We start from the raw sequence: 24,295 nt of genomic DNA, 5'->3' as shown, positions 1-24,295 counted from the left end.
AATGGCCAACATGCAGTAGCACTGAGAGAATGAAAGGTAACACATGCAAAGTGCCTGGCACTTGATTGCTATTCATCAAAATATAGAATATGTATTTATTTAAATATATAAAATAATATATATACAGACATTGGTAAACACATCACCAGTATTTACTATACTAGAGGCCTGGTGCACAAATTCCTGCATAGGTGGGGTGGGCGGGGGAGGGGACGCGGGAGGTTGGCCAGTAGCCCTGCACCTGATCAGGGTTGGGGGCGCTGATCGGGCCAGGCCGGCCAGGGGTAGGGGCCATGGGCAGTTGGCCGGCTGGCCCCATCCCCAATCGGGGTGGGGAGGCCCATCAGGGCCCGCATCGGGCCAGTTGGCCAACACAGTGCGCGTCATAGCAACTGGTCATTCCGATCGTTCTGGTCACTTGGCTTTTATTTATATAGATGCCAAATGAGGGTCAGTGTTCCATTCAGCAGATCTGGAACCAAACAGGTGAAGGGGCTGTGCTATGGATAGAGACTTGATGCCAAACAGAATGTTCCCATGTCACCAGGAGCTCACTGACCACCCACTCTGCGGACTGTCCTAGGCACTGGGTATTCTATGATAAAGTGACAGACATGACCAGTGCCCTCAAGGACAATGTGAGCCGACAAATAAGACACAGCCCAACAAGAAATTATGACGAGGAGGAGGATAACTAGGGCCAACGGGAGAAAGGTGAACTTGAGAATCAGAAAGGCGGGAATTGGGGAAAGGACAGATATGAGATTGGGAAGGGGCCACCATGCCAAAGAACTGGAGAAAGAGCAACCTGAGAGAAGACCCAAAGGGTAGCCAGGCATGGATCAAAGCCAGTGTCGGAACAGAAGAAATCAATGGGATGGGAGTTAGGGGGCCAGCCCAGCCACACATAGCGAGGAGCTTGAATTTCCACTGCCACAGGAGGGATAAAGAAGAGATTTAGAGAAAATTGTATGATCCAAAAACCTGTGTGTGTGGTGGTGGTGATGCTGGTGGGCAGGTAAAGGGGGGAGGGGGCACCCCAAGCATGTCCTTAATGGTCATTGACACAGCAAAGTGAGCCTTGGATCCCAAATCCTTCTCTCTCTGGGCCCCTGGCAGGAGGACTAGAAACATGGTTCCAGGAAATCTGATTCCTTCCCTTTTCAAGGGGAATAGCCCTGTTGAAATGAGTGATTTACATGGATTTGCTGATTTGAGTAGGAGTGACTGGACCACCCAGACTTGCTGTCTCCCTAAATGAGAACTGCACCTCTGTATAAGCATAGCGCGCATCCTAGGAGCCCAAAACTCTCCCCCAGAATTCTCCTTCTCCTTATGTCTGTAGGAGCTTCATTAACTGGCTCTTTATCTAAATGTTCTAGCTCAAAGGAACACAGATACCCTTGTCCATTCTGCTCTCTCACCCCAGTGCAAGCACAAAGCCCCGGTAGCCCTTCCATTCTCCTGTAAGATTCTACCATATCACACTTTTCCCGGCTCAATCAGTTATAAGTGATTTCACAACCACTTCTGAACATTTTGCAAACATACAAAGTTTCTAATTACCATGTTCATTTTTTCCTGATTATATTTTTAATACATGGGTTCATTTCTTTAAAGAACTAATAATTTAACCTGTAGAATCATAATTCAAATCTTAGGGCGTTTTTTTCATTAGGAAATTAAAAATTTAAATTAACTTGAATTCAAATATTTTAGAAATGTTTAATGCCTATAAAGTATTTTTAGTTGAAGCCGGTTTGGCTCAGTGGATGGAGCGTCAGCCTGCGGACTGAAGGGTCCCAGGTTCGATTCCGGTCAAGGGCATGTACCTTGGTTGCGGGCACATCCCCAGTGGGAGATGTGCAGGAGGCAGCTGATTGATGTTTCTCTCTCATCGATGTTTCTAACTCTCTATCTCTCTCCCTTCCTCTCTGTGAAAAATCAATAAAATATATATTTTTAAAAAGTATTTTTAAAAGACTAAGAGGAAAAAAGATTTATCTGAAAGAAGATACTGGGCTGTACCATTATACAGTTAGAATAAGTAAACTTGTATGTGGGCTTGATCTTTGTCTATTAGGGGATCTGGGCCATGCCAAGACAGAAGACAAAACACACAAAATGAACTGCCCAATATGTGGCAGTGGATGAAAAATTGTGAGAGGTCACTGACGGACAAAAAATAAAGTTTAACGGAATACTCTGGAGACAAATTTACTGAAACACATAGAACTGAATTATCTTATAAAAGGATGGCAGTAGGATTTATGGGCCAAATTGTAATACTTTTGAGAGGAAAGAGCAACATTAATATTCATGCCAGGATGCCAGGAGCCACCCAGGACTGTCACAAGGAAGCTGCAGTGAGAATGAAGCCATTTTCCTGAGTGGTTACAGAAGTACTAGTAAATTTCTACACAATATATCGTATTCTCTGTAATGGGGCATGTCTTCTTTGTGTGGATTTATTTTTGGGGGGTAGGATGCAAGTCTGCATAAGACTTAGTATATATGGTTAGTGCCTTTGGCCTCATAATATCTTGGTGGGGGACGGAAGTTCTCATTTATCCATTCTCTTTTGAAATGTGCAAACTGAAATTCCAAATGACTTACTGGCAAGTATAGAGCCTGCGTCACAAACCTGAGGGGATGGTGAGGCTCCCAAGTTGCAGGCATTCAGTGCTGGATGACCAAGACAGAGCAGGACACTACCTTCAGAGAGCACCACACGAATCGATGCCTTCGCATCGCTTATATCTGTGCCCATAAAGGCTATGTTAAATTAGCCCACAGGCTCTTCTGTTTTGGGTTGAATAATCCCAGTTTATTCCACCTCCTTGTGTAAGCTTGTATAAGAAAATTCTTTCAACTATTTCCAAAGTTTCTATCTTCCTCTTCCACCTCAGCTTGGGCATAAAAGCATAGGCACAAGGAGAGAGTGATAGAGGCTAGTTAGGAAGTTAAATAACGAATAAGCATTAGTTCCTATGATGCTGACTAAACAAAGGGGAGGCCAGGAGCACACAGAGGGGCAAGGATTCAAGGAGTGTGCCCTGTTTCAGGTGGCTAATCCCTCTAACCACAGCTTGCTCAACTGTAAAATAAGGACGATGCCATCTCCTGTGGAAGGTTGTGCGAAGGATTAGACAGCATGTATATGGAGTCTCCCAGGCACCTGGCAAATTATAAACAGCCATGTGACTCCCCTCGAACCTGGAGTAATAATTGGAGGTTAGAGAGACACCAACAGGTGCACGCTCAGGCCGATGGTATGCAGGAAGATAATTTATTTAAAATCTTTTCTGACCCTATGACGAAAATCAGATTTGGCTTACAACACAATTTTCAAATGCATCCATCCCTAACAAGATGGACAACCTGCCCATGCCCTCTGAGGGGTTGGACAAAGGCTGAAAGTTAGAAAAAAACAGCTCATCGTGCTGGGTTGCATGTCACAGGATGTAGCTCAGCATGCTATAGGTCTAAGACTCATCACTCAGCAAGTTTAACCTCCATGAGTTAGGTGTCAGACTTTAGCCTTGCAGCTGCAGGACTAAAAAGCTCCCACCACTTATGACGATGATGCTTGTTTGGTAAAATACAAAACTTGGCTGCTGACTATGCAACCTTATTTTAGTTCTGGTTTTCCCAAGCTGCTTTTCTTTGATAAATACGGTACTTAAGCTTTCCTACACAAACACAGTGGAGTCCCAAGCCCCACTTGTCTGTGTTTTCGCTTGTTCTGAGAACTCTGCTTTCATTGATGAATTTACTGCTAGACCAAATGTCATCTGTCCAGAAAGTGCCTCACAGACAATTCAGGAAAGGAACTGCGTAGCCTCTGCCTAAAGGGCTCCCACCAACCCCAGGACAGAGCCCAACAAGGTCACCCGACCTGGCCATGCCTGGATCACTGAAGGACAGGGTCTGTCGCCTGCTCCACAAAGCCCATGACCTCATAAGCAGAAACAATTTCTCCTGGCATTAAGCACAGAGGGGATTTTTTTCTCTTCAAATGAATTACCTTTAATCATTAGTAGGTTAATCATTATCTTTTAAAGACTATTTAATGAGTAGATAAGATTAAAGTATTTCAAACCAACAGAATTTGAGATTGTTACATTAAGAGTTTCCTTAACTAAAAGCATAGTAGCTCATAAAAAGTGACACTATTACCATGAGAACCCTTGTATTTCAAGTGTCTTTGCCTCCACATGAGGTCATGGCCAGAATCTCAGAGAATGGAGAAAGCCGTGGGGTTCAGCAGGACAATCCAAGAAAGGCTAACATTTCCAAGAGAGAAGAAAACAAGCAGACTGCCGAGTGTTGATGAGATTATGTCTGCGTACAAGTCCACACTGAGTGATTAAAGCTAATTGATGAATTAGCTTTTCTAAGTTCACACTGAGGTTTAATTCTATGGCAAGCATACAGTTCCCTCAGAACCCACAAACTCAATTTGCACACTATTAATTTAGAAGTGTCATTTTTTCCCTTTTCATGGGTTTATTTCCTCCCCCAATTTGATTGCCAATTTCTTAAAAGGCAAGTTTTACAGCTTCTCTATTTTAAGCATCAGCCATTAAACATTTATTATCCTGACTTACTAGTACAATAATCATTTACTAATGGTTATTAATAATTAGTAATTTAATGCATTAAAGCTGTTAAGGTACTTCTCTAAACATATAAATTTACTTTAAGAGTGATTTTAGCACAGGGGGAAATCTAATTTTAAAAGTTAGATTCATTACCAAACACTTAAACTCAACGTTTCAAACCTGCAAAACATTATCCAATTGATGGCATTGTTTTTGATAACTGACTGAATAAATAATAGCTAAAAATAGGAGTACAAATAAGATGGCAAAAGGAAGATTTTTAAATCTTTAGAACTGACTTAGTTAAAAACATACAAATCTTTTTGGGGGGCTGGGGGGTTTTACAACTAATACAACATGTTCCCTTCATTTAACACCATCATTCATATTTCTGCTTCTTATCTATGGGCCTGCTATAATCCCCGAATGGAAAGCTGTGGAGGATTAAAAGCCTAGGCCATTTCCTCTCTAGCCCTCTCTAGAAAAAGTTTGTTGGTCCCGAGAAAGTGGGAAGAGCCAGTGGCACTGCAATATTTAAGAGGCTGGAGCAGAGAGAGCAAGGAGTCTGCAGTGAGGACATGGAGGCGAAGGGAGGCCAGTGGGCAGGGCTGTGGCTTTCCGTGCAGGGAAATGGAGCTCTGGTAGATTTTGATGAGGAAAGTGACCAAGAGCTCCAGTACAGTGGGGTAAGTACAACCAAGAGCAGATGAAAGACCCAACTAAGTCTGGGGTAAACTGAAACTTAAGCTGAAGTAAAGAAGAGCTGATAGGAGGGAGTAGACAAAATCAAGGGACATGAGTACAGCATCAATGCCATGTGCACAGGACCACGGTGAGGAAGGCCTGGTGTATCCAGGGAACAGCACACTTCCTCTCTAGAGCACCAAGGGTGTACGTGGGAATGTGGCTGGAGTCAGGGCTGAAAACACAGGCAGAGCAGATCACACAGGCTGGGAAAGAGAAGCAGGTAAACCTGAGGAAGGTGTCCATAGCCAGCCCTGTCCTTCCTCTCTATGCCAGCTGTTACTGACAGCTGATGGCATGTCCTGCCACCCGGGTCATGTGGCACAGGTACAGTGGTGCAGGTGGGATGGGACACCTCAGTGGTGTAAAGCCGTAGTGGTATAATAAAAATGTGTGCCTGGAACCTGAGCATTAAATCTGAAGGACTCAACATGCTCAAGGAAGGTTGTTTGAATGGTACCAGGTATTTATGTTGGCTTCTAGGAGGTGTGGTGCGAAGATTAGAGGCTTGGCAGGTCTCTACTCTGGGTTTGCTGTGTCCTGGCAGGGCATCACCCTGGACAGACCAATGCCACCATTTGCCTGAAGGTTGGCCCTGAAGTTCTGGGGTCCTGGGAGTCTGAAGTTGCCAATGGGCCTGCCGTGCTCTCTACATGCCCTAAGTCCTGAAGAGACTTTTTTTTGTCACTGTGTTTGAGCCAAGCCTGAACTGTAGCCTTTTGAGGGAGTAACTCAAACATAGAATGGGAGGGAGGAGATCCACTCCCGAATGCTGCCTCAGAGACAGAAACCATTCCCCAGAGGCCATGGGGCCAGGAGGGATGCAGAGTGCGGAGAGCAGCAGTTTAAGGAAATGTATTGCATCCTGGTGCTCTGGAAAGCCGGAAGAGGAGAAGAATAAACCAGCTCTGCCTTGGACTAAGGGGACCGACAACCACACAGTCTTGACATCCCTGGAAATAAGGAAACACCATTGTTTGCTCAGAGTGAAGGTGATACAGCTGAGATAGGAGACTGAGGATGGGCAGGGGACTCACCCACAGCACAGGAAGGAAGATCACTATCATCATCAGAAAATAAGAGGCTGCCATTTAAGATTTCAATACTGTTATAGGTTGAATTGTATACCCCCCCAAAAAAATATGTTTAAGTCCAAACCCCCAGTATATTAAATATGTAAATGGGGTGATTTCAGATATAATTCATTAATACGAGGTTATATTGGAGAAGGTGGGCCCCTAATCCAATAGGGCTGTTCTTATATGATGATGGCCACATGAGGAACTTCCTAGAAATGGCAGAACTAAGGCTGTTTGCTTTAGCTTGTTTGAGTTTCTTTATTTGTTCTTGTCTTATTTAAGAAAGAAGAAATCTGAGCATTTTTATAAAAAGAGAGTGATCACCATTAGAGAGGAAGAGATTTAAGGCCATGGCAAAAAAAAATAATAATAATAAGGGATAATAGATAGAGCAACAATCTATTGAAAGAAAATTCCTCCAAAACACACACAGCAGAAAGAACTGAGACAGGACAAATAGTCAAAGAACAGACGGGGTATGTTGTGTGGGTTTCAATTAGGCCAGTGATAATAGATGACTCCACACCCAGGCTCAGTGGAGGACGGAGCAGAGAGAAGTGAGGGACAGAGGCCAGAATCTGTCCTGGATGGAGAGTCAATAGGAGCAGAAAAACGGGGCTGGCCAGCAAGGAGCAGAACCAATATCGCAGGATTCAGTCAAAGAAGGAATTGCCCCAGCAGAAAGCAGGAGAGGGAACAAACAGTGAGCAGGCAAGAATTGGCTCCATCTCTGCTCCAGGAGTCAGGGCCTCCCTGGTGTGGCCTGGGGAGGGAGCAAGGAGTGCTGCTCTGTGAGGAAATCAGAGCCACTGTGAGCTGAGAATCTAAAACTTCCTCTGAACGATGACAGCACACCTGCTGGACTGGGGTGCACAGTGTGTTAGCTCTCCATGGCCCTTGTTCTACCATCTGACTCTCAAATGGAAAGAATTCCACCCAGAGGGTTAGGAGAATCTCACCATCTGATCAGCCTGTGGGTATCAGAGTCATGTGTAAAGAAACAGCCAGCGTTTATAACTCATGCTCTGACCTGAATTATTTTTCTAGGATATTCTTAAGGGTATCACTTGAGGGAAAAGAAAGAGACTGTGCTCCTAATTACTTTTTACTTTGCTTTCGGCAAACTCTAATTGCAATGCCTTTGGGTTGGGGAGTTTTGATTTTTAACTGGAAACAGCCTGACTAGTAAAAATCAACAAATGGGCAGAACTTTGAGCTACACAGACGAAAGCTTCAGGGATGAAAGGAGACCTTCCGTAGAGAATGGATGGGTTCAGATGCAACCAGCTCAAAAGAAATAATGTTAATGGAGAGAATCCAGTCACTCTTCGTCTGGGAATATCAGCCCATACCTCCCTTTGGAAGCACATATTCATTCAACTTCCTGGAGAAACGTGATGAGAACATTTCCTTTTCTACAAGGGATTCTTCAAAAAGCAAACTGTGGTGGTTGTTTTGACTATATTATTTGACCAAATACCTGTGTTGTGCTTATATATACACATACACATAAACATTCATAAAAAATAGGTCTAAATAGGTGGTTCTCAATCGCAATTTCTGTTGTCACAACTGGAGGTGGAAGCATGTCATCTAGTGAGTATAGGTCAGGGATGCTGCTAACCATCCTATAATATTCAGGACAACTCCAACCCCACCCAAAAGGTTATATGGCACAAAGCTTTGATAGTGCTGAGGTTGAGAAGCTCTGCTGTATTTAATTTGTGTGTTCTATCTTTATAGAACTTGAAGGCTCAACATAGTAAATATGATCATGGCAATTTGAAGATTTCATCTTAGCACAAACTCTCAGAAACACGAGGGAATGAACTACATATGGTACACATGTCTATCCACAGCATTGCATTTGTGTGTGCGTTCACAGTCACACATGAACATACACATAGACGAGGGGATGAGTTTTGACTGCCTCATCTCAGGACATGGTACAGAGCCAATCTCAATAGTGAGTGGGTAACCAAGTTCTAGCCCAAGATTGAAGGGAAGTCTTATGTGGCTCTTCTCCCACTGTCATATCCGAATGCAGGACCAGAAGTTTCAGCAGTGAGTTAGCCCGAGGACCGACCTGACTGGACAGGCTGTGGATGCAGAGAGACCAGTGACAGCATTGGGGTCCTTATTAACTTTTGAGCCACTGATATAAGTAACTCCAAAGATGTCTACCCTGATTTGATACCTTTCTTTTTAAACTGGTCAAGCTATCTGGAGCTACCAGTAACTATACACAGTCTTTTACACATTGTCTGAACGTTTCATGAAATGCTAGTAATTTTCTGTTTCAGATCCTATATAATAAAAGGGTGATATGAAAATTGACCCTAACAGCAGAACCACTGGGAATGACTGGTCACTATGACACACTGACCACCAGGGGGCAGACGCTCAATGCAGGAGCTGCCCCCTGATGGTCAGTGTGCTCCCACAGGGGGAGCTCTGCTCAGCCACAAGCCAGGCTGACAGCTGCCAGTACAGTGGTGGTGGCAGGAGCCTCTCCCACCTCCTCAGCAGCGCTAAGGATGTCCGACTGCAGCTTAGGCTTGCTCCCCACTGGCAAGTGGACATCCCCTTAGGGCTCCCAGGCTGCCAGAGGGATGTCTGACTGCCAGCTTAGGTCCAATCCCCCAGGGAGTGGGCCTAAGCCAGCAGGTGGACATCCCCCGAGGGGTCCCAGACTACGAGAGGGCACAGGCCAGGTTGAGGGACCCCTCTGAGTGCACAAATTTTTGTGCACCGGGCCTCTCGTATATAATAAAGATGTTAAAGGAAAATGCACATGCGTCTGCAGATATCTTGGACATAACATCACATTTTCTAAATTATAAACAATACTATTAAAAACTAGCCTAGGTTTGATGAATATCAAATGAGTCCTATTCTCACGGTCTACACTGTAGGGACTATCACTGCTCTTTCTATCACCAAAGAGCCACATTATACCCTTCCACATGGAAGTAACAAGCACATTATATTTTTATTTCTCTAGAAGATATGCTTTTCTTTAGAAACTGTGACAGTTTGATTTTGAGCACCACGTAACCAGGCATCACAGACACATGAGATGGGAAACAGGAGTGACTGTAGGACTTACCATTAAGCCACTTGGAGTTGTACTGGGCCGTACGTAGAGGAGGCAAGAGGCCCAGACTTCGGTAAATGGCAGGATCGCGTCCGGGGAAATCCATGGCTGTAGCAGCATATAGCTCCCCGCTGGCCGTGAGGAGAGCCGTGGAATTGTGCTGGGGGCTGTAGGGACAGCGGGCCATGCCGCTGATCACATCATGGATCTCGGTCAGGTTACTCAACTGTGGGTGAGAGAAACCGATTACCTTTAATACTGTTAATGCCTGTACCGCTAGGAAGAATGGGAATTAAGCTTTCTGGGGCTTAGGACAAGACACGACCAACTTTCACGCTCTGCCCTTGATGAAACTGAGTGCTGTGGGCATGGTTTAAACATGCACGAATCAATCTTTCTCATCATCCCAACAAAGTAACAGAACCTCATGTGAGTGAATGCTCCCAAAATCTGAAGATTGTTGTATGTGGCTTCTATTCATAATGCATGGGGCACTGATATTCTTTCTACTTGAATAAAGACATAGGTTTCAATACTTACAGAAATATAAACCACAATAAAAATTAGGTACAATTTTATCAATATAGTGTATCTGCATATTATGAACAGCCCAAAATGTGTTCATAGGTAAGGATGTATGGATATTTATAGCACTATGCCAAAATTTCCAAAACTTCATTGAGTTTTTAGAGAGAACTCCAAGTCTTGCTGTCATCTGGGGGGCGGGGGGGAGGAATCCAGCCTGTCAATCACTGAGTGAGAAAAGCCCTTTGGGTGGTAAGGGAATCTTGGGTCCACTTGTTCCCTCACTCTTTCCTGAGAGGCAAGAATGCAGATGGGGTGGGGGACACTCAGAGCCACTGCCTGCTCTATGGGTAGCCTTGTAGCCCCGTTAAGTTATTCAAAGTCTTTCTGCCTGAGACTCTCCTTTTATAAAAGGGGAGACAAAGGATAACTACCACAGTGGGTAGATGTGAGGATTAAATAAGTAAGTGCACATAGGGCTCTTATAACAGGCCGTGGCACCCAGGGATCTCTGTGAGAATCGCTTCAAATCACCATCATCCTTTTTTTTTTTTTTTTTTTACAATAACTGGATGTTAACTCAAAAATAATGAAGCTGATGATACATTATGGTTTTGAGAGAAGTTGTGCAACCAGGAAATTAACCTGATGATAGTTCTCCATTATGTTCCCTGAGGAAGATCAAATGAATATCTCTCATTGGGAAGATGACAGGTTTGCTTTGATAACCCTGCTGCTCTCCTGGCAAAAGATGTGGGACTCTGAAAATCCCTGTCAGTAATCACAGCTTGAAAGAAAAAGCATTGGTTATAACTACTTTGCCTAGAGTTCCAGTGGTTTGTTTCCTTGCTTTAATTTTTTGTCATGTTTCTTCTCCAATTTCTGATATCTTTGTTCATTCAGACTGTGGTTTAAGGCCACATCAATACTTAGCAGTATCTCTAGAGTAAAGCAGAGTAAGGAAAAATAACATATTTTGATTAATGTTTAGAGTCACTGGTGGGGAAAAAGCCAGTAGAAATAGTTTCAAAATCTATTTAAATTTAATTATAAAAGCTATGGTTATTTCCAGTTCTTTATATAATTGAGAGTTGTGATTAGGAGTAAATCAATACATCAAATATGCATTCAATTTGACAAAAGAGGTTTTTTGAATTAAAGAGCAACTCATTGGAGAACAGAAATGCAAAAAATACACCTGTGCTTTAATAGAAGGTTTGCATTTTCGTGGTATAAGTTTTGTCAAGTCTCAACATGAAGCCGTACCGTGCGATTGCTGCAGATGGGTGTGAATGCATGGGTCCCACAGGTAAATAACCAGTCACCGGCTACTAAAAGCACCCGGATGTAGTTCTGACATTCATCCTAAGAAATAAAAATATCACAAGAAATTCATTAACAAGGCCTCAGCACTATTAAATAATATGACTACCCACATGCTTGTTCAATGGGAGATACTATCTATGTATATAAAAGTCAAGCGACCGGAACACCGGAATGACCAGAATGACTGGATGACGTGCACTGCAGCGGCAAACCAGCTCGATCAGGGCCCAATTGGCCTCCCCCACCCCGACTGGGGGCAGGGCTTGCCAGCCAGCCAACCGCCCATGGCGCCTCCCCCTTTCCAGCCCTGCCCCCGATTGGCTCCCATCAGGGCATGCTGGCCAATCCCACCCATGCATGAATTTGTGTACTGGGACTCTAGTATTCAATTAAAATCCCAGGACTTTTAAAATACATGTGCATGCTTCTCCAAGGTGAAGGCCACATGAAAAACTCTGCACACAAATTGGAACGAGGTTTACATTAAGTTCTCAAAGTGGGCTATATACATAGCAAGACTCTATTGTCATTTTTGATTCTTTGATGGACAAATAAAAATATAACTAACAAAAGAAGGATGTCTCAAACATATGGTAGGAAAGTCCATGCTGAGGGGTGACCCAGAGCTGAATATTTCTTGCAGTTGCAAAGTATTCACAGAAAATCTGGTGCATGGTCATAGGAGTGCATGGACCAGAGCAAGCATTTACTGATCAGATACTCTTTAGGGGACACTGTGCTGAAGGTCACAATCTAGGCTCTTAAGAGAAAAATTAAAATTGAGGGCAACAACAATTACTATAGAGTTGTCCACATAAGAACAGCATATTCCTAATTCCAGAGGAGAGGGGAAAGAAAGAGGTATGGAAGGGCTTCCCAGAGGAGGTGACACTTAACACAAATTTCAAAGGAAGAGTAAAATTTACTGAAGCTCCCTGGAAGAGGTACTATCTGACACTTGCAGGGTTTTACTGAGCAAAGAAGGGAAAACCCACTCCAGGCAGGAGAATAGCCTGTGCCAAGGCACACTGGCTAGAGAAATCATGGTGCTTTCATTGTGTATAGAAGAGGGAACACAAGCAGGGGAGCCAGACACAGGCCAGGTGTGCCCAGATGACGAATTTACATTTATTCTGATTCTGAAGGGACCCATGATATGCTGTTACTGCATGAAGTGCTAACCTGATCCGATGCTTGTGATCAATTATAAGGCCACTGGGAATCAGTGTGGAAGCTAACCTGGAGGTAGGGAGACTGCAATTCAGAGAAAGGAAGGGAAACCACTTCCATAATTCAGTCCCTCCTCACCCCATGCCTGACTCATGCAGGAGGTGTGAAAAGGCAAAGCCTAGATCCAGGCAATCAACAGGATGTGGGCACTGACCAACCAGCTGGACCCCAAAAAATGACTTAAACCACACATTGTCCCAAGTCAGGGAGATCTAGACTAAATGGCATAACAATGCTCCTTCAACCAGGTGGCAACCCAGGCTCCATGAAATGTTAATCTGTCACAACTCAGTCTGCTCTGTGGGCTGGCTGTGAGGATGAAAAGAGCTAAGCTATTTGAATTTGCTTTCTAAATGTAAAGTGAAATATCAAGAGTAGATAAATCTCTTAATACTAGTACTAGCAATAAAAGTGACAAATTATCATGAGGTGCCAACCTGAAGACACTTCAACTGAAGAAAGAAAAGCACAGAACAGAAGCGCTAAGGTAACTAACTATCAGAAGAACTAAGAAATGAGTGTAAACAGTAGACAGTAAGTTGGGTAAGTGAGAAAGGTGCACCAGATGGGGAGGTGTGTTCGGTTTTGTCTTTATAGCTGGGGAGAGGGCAAGAAAGTTCTATAGAGAAAGAAAAAAAAACAAGACTTCAAAGAACCTTATCATCATCCATTCCTGAGCATAGGAGATGGGGCTCCCACCTCAGGGAACAGAGGGGGACAGAGTTGCAAAGATGAGGAGGAAAACACAAAAGCCTAAGCTTGTCTGAGGGGGAGTCCAAAAAGACCTTGGAGAACACAGGGCCAAGAGGGCTTGACGCATTAGCAGATAAAACAGATACAAAAATGCCACGAGAATAAAGAATGGGCTAGAGAATTGCACAGAGGAGAGAGGTGGGGATTTTGTCTGTTTTCTGCTGCTGCTTTTAGAAGTTTTTCAAGAATGAGTCAAGATGTTGTTTCTTTTTTGAAACAAGAGACTGACTCAAGATAGAAATATGCTAGAGGCAGTCCCTGTTAATCATAAAGAAGGTCAGGGGTAAGATAGTCCAAGAGAATCATTCAGATTGAAAAGATGGGATCTCAAGGCTGAATGCTATAGAACTGGTGAAGAGGAAGCAAGTGCCTCTAATCAATTATGGGAAGGCAAACAATGAAGATAACACAGGTGGTGGTTATCTTTTTTTTTTTTTAGGTGGTGGTATTTTTTATTTTATTTTATTTTATTTTAATTGTTTTATTGCTTAAAGTATTACAAAGGGTATTACATATGTGTCCTTTTTTTCCCCCGCCCTTGACAGTCCCCTGGCCTCCCCTACCCCCCAGTGTCTTATGTCTATTGGTTATGCTTATATGCATGCATACAAGTCCTTTGGTTGAAGGTGGTGTTTATCTTAATCTCCCCCCAAAAAAGACAAAGTGAAAATAGGACTGTAGGTCCTTAACATTCTGAAGGCCCATCACAACTTGAGAAAGAATTAGAAAGATGGTTAGGGGTTGTCATAACCAGGATGTAGCTTTGTGGCAGGGAGGAAGGGCAAATCCAACTGGTAATTTTTTTTTTTAATCTTGAAAAAAGTAAATGAAGGAGAAAATAATATTATTTCAATTAACACAGGTTTTTTGTTTGTTTTTTGTAAAGCCTATTCTGGTCATCAGAATCACGTGAGGATACAATGGGCGGCTCTGCTCTCTGAGGAGGGTCATGTGCCCGTGATGAGCTAACCCTGCTCAGTGAGTATGCAGTAAGGAAGAAGGTCAGTGCCAGGCACCAGGACGGTCAGACAGGAAGGTCTGTGCAATCCTTTTCTAAAAGGATGGAGGACCCAGCCCCATGGAGCCCAGACTTGCTTATGATAAATGGGACTATGTTCGAGATGAGTGCAGGATGCAAGGTCCGATGGAACACGATATCCTACAAGAAAAACTTTTGGAGGCAGTTAAGATGTTGTTTCTTCCTGCCAAGAGCTCAACTCATTTGTCCAAAAGATTGGCTCAGCTCATCTCAGACCCTTCTTATTCTTACTCACTTGGAAGTTCTCTTTGGTTTAACTTACAAACTGCCCCCAGACTGATTCTAGAATCAGTTAATATGAATCTTAAATAAAGAAATACATTTGAAATAATAACTCCTTGTTTTTTTGTTTTTGTTTTTCCCCCAAGAGAGATTGGAGCAAGTTCAAACAAAACATAATGTAAAAACATAAAAATGGGAAAAAGTGGAAGTACTTAGCTTTTGAGCAGAAGATATATTTAGCGATGAGGAGTCAAAATTAAGATTGAAGAAAAATGGTCTGTGTCCCAGGCTTTGTAATAATTAGTCTCTTACTGGTGATAATCCTAGACTCAAATTTGCCTATAGAAAATCTCCTGGTAAACCTCTTTGTCAAGCTGTGCTACAAATGTGGCCTTCATATGGATTAGCTGAACTTGCTAGACTGCACGGAATCACCTTTTTTAAAAGTATAGACATAATTAGAAGCCCCTTTAGGAGATTCTGTTACAGGTTTCTCTTACAAATTAGCTTATCTAAATGTCTTTGATTTTTCTTCTCATCTAGGAATTCTTTTTTCCCTTTATCACATCTTCAAAATGCTTGAAGGGGATTTAATGACTTCTGGTTTTCCAAGAAGTCATAGTGCTCATTTCCAAGGCCACTAGAAGCCTGCCACCACATGGTTTCTGTTGTTGATAATGAGAGCCATCTATCTACATTTTGATAATACCACTTGGGCATTAAAATGACCCATGTGTGCCTGCGTTCTTGGAAGCTGGTCAACCTGTCCTTGACTTCGAAGCAATTTTTATTTGAATTGATAGCCGAGATGCATAGTTGCTGACTCACTGAGAGCTTTTAAATGAGACTGGCCAAGCCTCATTCCGTTTCAAGGACATATGGTCTGGCCCCAGAAGAGAAAACACATGTTTTAGGATCATCTTCTTAATGAATTAACTGGTTTTGCCTTATAGCATTTCATCATTTTCCTTTCGAACAGTTATGTTTGGCTTGAAGAAAGACTGTAAGTGTGTAGAAAGATTAACTGTAAACAAGGTAGATGCCTCAGCAACAGCCAGCCCATCGCCAAATCCATCAATTTTAGGGAGGAGGGGGGAAGGCCAGGAGCCTGACAGCCTTTATGTTAATCACAGCGCTCCCACTAAAAGCAGTGTCTGTCTCTTAATGAGGCATTACCTGTGTGAGCATCCAAAGCAAGCATCCAAGGAGCAATTCAGAGTAATTGCATGTGCCTTTTAGGTCCAATGTATACCAACCAAAGTCATGATTACCAGGTGGATTACCATATGGTTGAAAAACAATATGATCCAATCAATATAAATATATATATACACAATGTATATAAAGATATATGTGTGTATTTCCGATGTATAAATGTTCATACAAATTATAGAAGTATATATACAGAGGTTGGCAAGAGCAGGGCTGACTTCAACATCCTCAGGAGGCAGTGGGGCTAACCCAAGCAGGTCATTGAAATTCAGCTTTGTTTACTGATTTTCAAAGACTACGAGAATGTGTAAATCGGGGCTGGGGAACATCTGGCCCTCAGGCCTTATAAGGCCTACAGAATCATTTGGTCCGGCCCTGCAAAGGCAACCGCAGGTGGGACTCAAAATTCAATAAATCTAGGAGCTTTTTTTCATAGCAGCATATATTTATATGAAGTGAATTATCTTAAGCGAATGATGTTATAAATATCCAAATGGCCCTTGGCAGAAAAAAGGCTACCCTTCTTTTCTGCTGTAATTGATGAAGGTCTGCAATTTGAGCATTTATAAGATTGTACCTAAGTGCACTGTGCCATTGTGACATTCTTTTTTGAGTTAACAAAGCTATTGCAATAATCATAATCTGCATGTCTTTGTCCATACGAACAACTGTAAACCTACTTTTTGCCCACCCCTGGATATACATATAGAGATATTGAAGTATGTTAATCTGTAAATATATATCTATGTATACACGCAGATTTTATTAAGATTACACTATGTTACATAACACAGTGTATTAATAAATTGAAGTGTAATTACTATATTTATATTTACATAATACTACTATTTTAAAAGAAGTTAACTCCATGGGAAACTTGTTTGGGAAGCTCGATATGAAAAAGAACAAAATTTGGCATGTGTAACCTGCACAGGTTGTTAGTATTTCACCTAAGGAATCCTCAATTTTTGCAGCAATTATTTAGGAGAAAGGCAGGCCTATAGTTTGCCACAGGCACTGATTAACTCCTAGCTTTCCAAATACTGGCAATTCAGGTGAAAATGTCAGGTTTCAACCCTGATGGCACCAGATTCCCAGGCAGGATGGCGTCTTTGCTCACTCAGGTGGAGTTTAACTCTTTACTTACCCAAGTTGACAACTCGGGAGCAGGACCAAACGGTAGAGCAGGGGAACAGTACAAAGAGCCCTAGATCCTAATCAAAACTCTCCCACTGACTAGCAAAATAATCCTAGGAACTTGGTGTTGAAAGTACTGACATAAGATCATGAACAAGAAACTTCTGAAAATTATAAAAAGTGCAACATATACACAAAGCAGCTCTTTCATGCCCTTAATCACCAGTTGTGTTTCTTTTGTCAAGTTCCTAAAGGTCATGGTGGGAAGGGCTTTGGCTCAGACATAATAACGCCAAACAGACAAGGGACTCTTGTTAGATCACCAGAGAATTGACTATTTATGTTTAAAATAACATTTGTGGAAAAGACATTTAAATAGCTCTCAAAGCTGATTTCTATAATGGTCTTTCAAAGGAAACTAAATACAACAGAATTTATTATAAGAGGCCTTGGAATTCATAAAAACAGATTTCTACCCCCCCCTTTTAATACATAGAATGTTTAAGCCATTGCAGCTGAGTCACCCCCTTTCTCCAAAGTGAGCTGAAAGTTGTGTATATAAAATGGCACGCAAACCTCAGGAAAATGAGCAGGCTCAGTGCTTTGCTTCTCTTCTAAACAGGCCCAAAGCAAAGATGTGGCAACATTTTCTTGACCCCGATTCCCTAAATTGTCACTGAGATGGACTATACATGAACCTCTGTCGGTGTCCGTCCCAGCAATCCCAGGGGAGGAGAACACATGTCATCTTCCTCTCCCCTGCTCTGCAGCCGCTGAGGATGGCTCTCAGGAGTGAGTGGGCGCAGGCTGCCACCCCCAGGCCCAGCATGGGCCACGCTCCACATTCCTGCTTCTGCGGGAAAACCCACTGTGTGGAGCAGCACAGACCGCTTTTCTTAGCGCAGGAAAAAGACCTCTTCAGTCAGAATGGCTGGCATTTTTCTCATTTTTGAGGTGTCACATTGTCCATTATTCTTTTTACTTTGGGGGGCAGGGAAACTTTGTAATTCTGTGTCAGGTTTCATAATACTACCATACAAAGAAATATATGAAACACTGAATTCTCATTTCTAAATTCATGGCTACAGAGAAAAATCTGACTTCCACTCCCCTTAACCGGTTAGGTTTTAGTCAAATTGATTCAGAGAATGTTTTCTGATTTGGCTCCCAGCACTGTCAGAACGGGGAAATTTGGGGTGTCTAATTTAGGGGTTAGCCCTTAGGCAGGTGGCACTTGGCCTAAGCTGCTGCTTTTAAGTGGGGCTGTCTGCTGCCTCCCCATCTGTGCCCCAGGCATTGAGCTTGGGTCTCTTCTCTTCCCCCTTTCTTGTTCCTAGAAAGTAATAGAGCCCTGGCCGGGTGGCTCAGTTTGTTGGAGCATCATCCTATAAAACAAAAGGCTGCAGGTTCGATTCCCAGTCAGGGCCACATACCTAGGTTTCAGGTTTGATCCCCCTGGTCAGGGTGTGTATAGGAGGCAACTGATCAATGTTTCTCTCTAACTTTGACGTTTCTCTCTTCCTCTCTGTCCCTCCCACCATCCCTCCTTTTCTCTAAAATCAATGGAAAACATATCCTAGAGTGAGGATTAAGAAAAAGAGAAGAATGAGGTCATCAGACAGTGCCCTGGGCCCTGGAAGGCCAGTATGTCACCAGGCAAAGGGGAGGACGTTGGCATTACACCATGGAAAGAAAGGCCGATGTTTTCCATCAGTGAATCTTACTAGTAGAATGAAAGAAAGCTGATTTTTTCCCAACCCAGCCACTGGTAAATTTGATTTCTCACATGTCATTCCTCAAGCACAGGTGATCTTATTTGAAGAACTCCCTGTGCTCTGGTGAGTGAGGAGCAAAGGTATAACAATACACCTGTCATATCAAGACATAAATATCACGGGGAGGAGAAAGAAAGCCATTTGGAAAGCACTTTGTCAAAAGGCTTCTACATAATCTATACAGACTCAATAAGGTTATTGAGGTAAATACATTTATTATGAACTTATTTCTTTTCGGAGGTATTTTAAGAGACAGTATTCTAATTTTTTTGTAACCTGGTGCTACCTTTAAATATTCCTGTATGTCAGATGACTTATTTCAGAGGCATTTTGTGAGGTTAGAGATCTTTTGGTAAATAGCCTTTCTTTTTTCTTTTTCTTTGTCTGCAAGGGTTTCCCTGGCTAAGACTGTATTTCCTTTCTCCTCCTCTTCCCTCTTCCTAGCTCTTTATTCGGCTTTGAGAAACACGATGACTTAAGTTTGCTGAGACTTACCTCCATGTCTAACCCTCAAGACTGTTGAGTTCAGACAGAGAAGCAGGCAATGAAGTTGAATAAAATAAAGTGCAAGAGAGTCTCTTACACATACCAACGGTATGAGGGAGTTTTCCCAGCGATCTCTGCATTTGCTACACTGTTTGCCCTGGGACCACACTTGGTAAAGAACAAGCCCACTTTGCTGCTATTGAGGATTGACTTTTTTCTGGACCCAAAGTGTGACTGAGGTTGGACAGCCCTTGCTCCAACAAAGGAAGGTGATCCTTAACAGAATGAGACCTACTGAGCCTAAGACCCAGCGGCAGAAGCATTTCCTCAAGATGATCCTGCATCATTTTCTCAGAAACAGACTTCCTTGGGAGCCTCTCCTCGGGCAGCCAACTGTGTGAGAGCACCCCTGCCATGGGCACCTCTGCTCAAGACATGCCTTTGAGCCGTAGCTACTCTGCCCTTAGGAACTTGGGGTATAGATTTTCTTGTGCTTATTTTTAAAATAGGTTAAGCTAAATTATAAAGAACTCTCAAATCACTTTTGATGCCATTATTTTCGATATCACGTAGTCACTTTCTGGAGTTAGCTGTAAGGCAAAACTGGGAGAAATAAAAATATTATTTAAAAAATCCAGGCCCACAGTATTCTAAATGACATCATAACCAATTAATTTCATTGCTTAGTCTAATGTCTGAGAGTGCAAATTAGATCTAATCTTATGCTCTAAATCCCTTTTGGAAACTCACTGAATGTTAAAACCTGGAGAATTTACTGCACATATATTTCAAAGCTTGCCTTTTTCACATGGCATCATAATCAGGAATAGCCTTCACATTAGCATGCTTTATGTTCCATCCTTCAAAAAGCTGGTGACCGCCATGACCGCGCTCTCCTTACCTCCGATTTGCCCTTACTGTAGCAGGCCTTCTTGGTCGCTTCATCACACTCCCACTCCTCAGCCTGCAGGAAACACCAAAATACAACAACTATTATAGTTCTGATTGAACAAAAGGAGGGGAAGGGGAGATACCAGTAACCAGATTAGGGGGAGCAACAGGACACCAATATTTTAAAACTAATATAGGATTTAGAACAAGTACATAAAATCCGGTCATATGGGCTTACACTGAGCTTTAGAACTAAAGAATTTTAAAAGGCTCGCCTCCTTTAAAATCATGTGATATTTAAGCAGCAATCATGGGATATGTAGATCTAGTCACTGTAAGAGGGGCATGTCCAATGCGTTGGTGACTAGTGCACGATTACAGAAACTGTCACTTCTGTGATATCACAGAATAAACCCACAGCACACTTCAAAGAGAAGCCTGGAAATAAAATGATCTGAATACTCATTTAGACATTTTCATTTTATTTTAACAGCATGTCATCTATCAATATTCATTGATAATGAAGCAAGGAAGATTTTGCAAATCATTACTCCCAAGGTACATATATAATTGGTAAATAGTCAATAAAATAAATAGCTCTTGCAAAAAGCACAAACCAGTAATTTTCATACTATTCTTAGCTCTGGCTAAATATTTAGAGTCACAACTTTTAAATATTTTTTTCTCAGACTTTTCAACTCCAACTCATCCTGATCAAGTGGACGTAGTTACTTGCACATAGGACGCTAACTCACAAACAGAACCTGTGATTAGTTAAGATAACATACAGGGCTTATTTCAGAGGAGGAAATGGTGCTTGCAAACATTAACGACCTCTATGAGGACATTGTGAATCATTTTTTGAACAAAAGTAAGCATCCGAGTTGTTTATCTTTTATATTACTGTGTGGAATGTGAATTATCATGGGTAAAAATGTTTTCTTCATCTGTATGCATGTTGTTATAATTATGTTCTATCTTAATATTATAGTCGAATTTCTGAAAAATTTGGGGTTTCTGAAAAACTGGTTAAATCATTGTCAGAAAAAAAGAAACTAAGCGAGGGGGCATTTTTTGTTAATTTGAGCTAATGTTTAATAACACTCAAAATTAGCTAAAACTAAACTAATGTTAAGTATTATAAGAATAATGGTTTCACTCTTATTTCCAGAAAAATTTTTCTTCTAATTCTCCTAAAATTAGAAGAAAAACAAAGTCATGCTAACATCATTATCTAACGTCTACTTGTCCTCCAAAGAATGTGACATAACAAAGATTAAAACATGAGACACTGCAAGTTGTACAACTTATCTAACTTGGCAAATATGAGTCCATAAGGAAAGTATTCTAGAGAGAACACTCCAGTGCCTTTCTAAGAGAAACAATACTACAGCGTTACCCTTGTGCAGACTTCAAGATATTTGTCAGTGTCAACATCTGATAAGAGATTTATTCTTTCTATGATGTTTTCCTGTTCATAAGGTTTAATGGCAACGATAAAGTCACAGTTAATCAGCACCTCATGCAAACAAATGACTTGATTTCCATGGTACGATGACAAATACTTTCAAGCAAAGTGATGGCACTTCCAGAAGTGATAAGAGCTTCATGCGGAGTTGTATAACTGTCTGTCCCCATGAAACGCAGAGGAAATAAATTCACTGTTGTCATTCTGAGCGGTCCTTTCCTTTCTTTGGTCTCTTTCTAAAAGCTCATTCTTGTTTTTATTTAAATAAACATACCCATGCCATTGCCCTTACTTAAACTCTAAACAGAATTGATTCACTATGATATATTCTCTTAGCAAAGTAGACCTCATTATAACTGTGATACCAAGAGGATTTAGTGTTATACATCACAGAGAGAAATTAACTAACTTCTATACAGTGAAATGTTTTAGATAAAGAGGTATTTATAGTGGCCCTCAGTGGCCTACCGATTGTGTTGAAAGTGAAATAGCAATTCTTTCTTCAGTAAACATAGAGCTATGAGGAGCAGGGTTAGTTCCAGGGTTAAGAACAGAATATTTATCAAATGACATCAAACTTGTTCAGGTCATGGCAAACAAAGAGCTTCCCAAGTCCACCTAATTGCCAAGTAGCCTTTGCATTTTCAAGATAATACTGGCCAACAACTGGAAGGGGAAAGTAATAGAAAAAAGAATGAGAGATTTCAAAAATATTTCATTACTTTACTCAGTTGACTAAGAAAAAGCAACTACTCACAAAAGTTTATCAGACCAACAGAAAATAGAACAAATCTTACAGATTTTTCTGAAGAAAGTTTCTAAAAATAGCAAAATTTACTTTCCTGAAACATTTTCATATACTATCATCAGCTTTCCATCAATATTCAAATTCAGAATTAATTAAAGACCATGACTGTGTAGCTTTTCTGTTGATTCACTTCTCACTTTCTACCTGAATAAAGGATAGGATAAAGAGGAATTATATGAGCAGTGGAACTGAACAATCTATTATAAAGCTGAACCCATATTGTAGGATATCACACTATATGGAAAAGAATGGAGTTGGAAGTGTGTTTTTTCCCCCACAATGACCAAAAATTGGGTGTCCCAGATTAATCCCATAGTGTTTGTGGATTCCCTCAGTAAACTAGATTTTACCCATTTGATGACTGTGGAAAAAAACAAGCGACCAAACAAACAAAAAACCCACTTTCTTTGGAGAGAAATATAGATACTAATGCAACTCTCCTGTAGGACATTTTAGTTCTCAAAGTTACTCATCATTTTGTATAAATTTGATTATGTTTTAGCCTGAGCATAACTTTTTTTCATTCCACAGATTGGTTCTAATCAATTAAATTTATAATCAAGCCTCCTTACTCTATTTTCAATGGAGATTCTTAGTTGTTCTTTCATGTATCATGATTTTGGAACAAATCCCACAACTGGGATTTGTATGTATGAAGCCATCTTTCTGGTTAACTTCATTTTAAGAGACTTTTCTACCTACCCAAACCTACCTCTGTGATAGTCAAAAGGAAAATTGTTTTTCATTCCACATTCCGGATCTCAATACAACACTCATGATCTAATTTCCCACTTGTCTGAGTTGTTTTAATCTTTAATTTTTATCCTATCTTGTCTTTTTCCATTGCACGATAGCAATAGCCCAGTAGAGAAAAGAAATGTTAATTCCCTATTCCATTATCCATTTATTCTTCATTTTATTTTTCGATAGAAAATATACAGCAGTAATACTGCAATTACTTGGACAGGCAAAAGTTATACACAGTAGGCAAAGAATTTGAAACACCTACATTATGAAAGACATGAAGATTTCTGTTTGTGGTGCATTCTTTTTGTCTGTAAATACACACAAAGAACATCTGTAGTCTTCAAATTCTTAAAAAGATTTTGCTTTATGCACATGTATTCATTCTCTTGTTTGTGCAATAAATATTCAGTAGGTACTGAGCAAGTGCAGGGCACTGTGCTAGGTAATGATTGATAGGAGGAACAGCAGACATATAGATAATATTTGCCCAAATCGAATATTAGCTTATAATAAAATGTAAGTGTCTCTCATCAGTCTAGACAAGATCCTAAGAATGCAACGGTGCCCATTTTCATTGTTAGCATAGACATAGTCATCTCAGATTCAGTGATAAACTGGAAGTAACTACATCAGCAACTCTCAGGAAGTAACAGTGCTACAGACAGACCTAAATGGAAATGGAGTAGGTTTAACAAAGTCATTTTTAATCTGCAGAAACCCTGACCACTTAAGGAAGCACCTAGTGTTTCATGATACAGTAAATGCTTTGCTGTTCCCCCACACACGCACACCTGCTTGGGTGATGACAAGCTGAGCTGAGATCTCAGGAGCAAATCAGACGCGGGAAAGAAAAATGATGGGCTCTTTTTATGTATGTGTTACATACATATAAATCCACAGTTCTCAGAAGTATATAAACAAAGCTGTGTATATCACATTCCGCCATGAGAGAAGTTAATTAGACAGGGACCGGCAACGGCAGATACTTTTCATAAAAATGAAGAGAACAACATTCTTAGGCAGATGGGCCACTACTCTTGCAGCAGATGGCTTTGCTAATTAGATACTGGCAAAAGATAACATTTTTAAAAACCCAGTTTAATTACACGGTGCCAAAAATTAACAACCACCTGAGGGCTTGTTTTATATGTT

General features: G+C 41.4%; 1 protein-coding gene across 3 annotated transcripts in view; it reads right to left on the bottom strand.

Annotated features, from left to right (window-relative positions):
- Positions 1 to 24,295, bottom strand: part of SEMA5A (semaphorin 5A) — a 397,867-nt gene that overhangs the window by 101,387 nt on the left and 272,185 nt on the right. For all 3 annotated transcript variants that reach the window (XM_059694805.1, XM_059694804.1, XM_059694806.1), the window contains 3 exons: positions 20,131 to 20,193; positions 11,316 to 11,414; positions 9,537 to 9,750 (listed from right to left, as the gene is read on the bottom strand). In XM_059694805.1, coding sequence (XP_059550788.1) covers positions 9,537 to 9,750; positions 11,316 to 11,414; positions 20,131 to 20,193 — 376 coding nt within the window. The remainder of the gene's footprint in view (positions 1 to 9,536; positions 9,751 to 11,315; positions 11,415 to 20,130; positions 20,194 to 24,295) is intronic.

The sequence above is a fragment of the Myotis daubentonii genome, chromosome 4, assembly GCF_963259705.1.
Source record: "Myotis daubentonii chromosome 4, mMyoDau2.1, whole genome shotgun sequence".
Lineage (NCBI taxonomy): Eukaryota > Metazoa > Chordata > Mammalia > Chiroptera > Vespertilionidae > Myotis > Myotis daubentonii.
The sequence above is the reverse complement of the archived record's forward strand: the minus strand, read 5'-3'. Positions and strand labels throughout refer to the sequence as shown.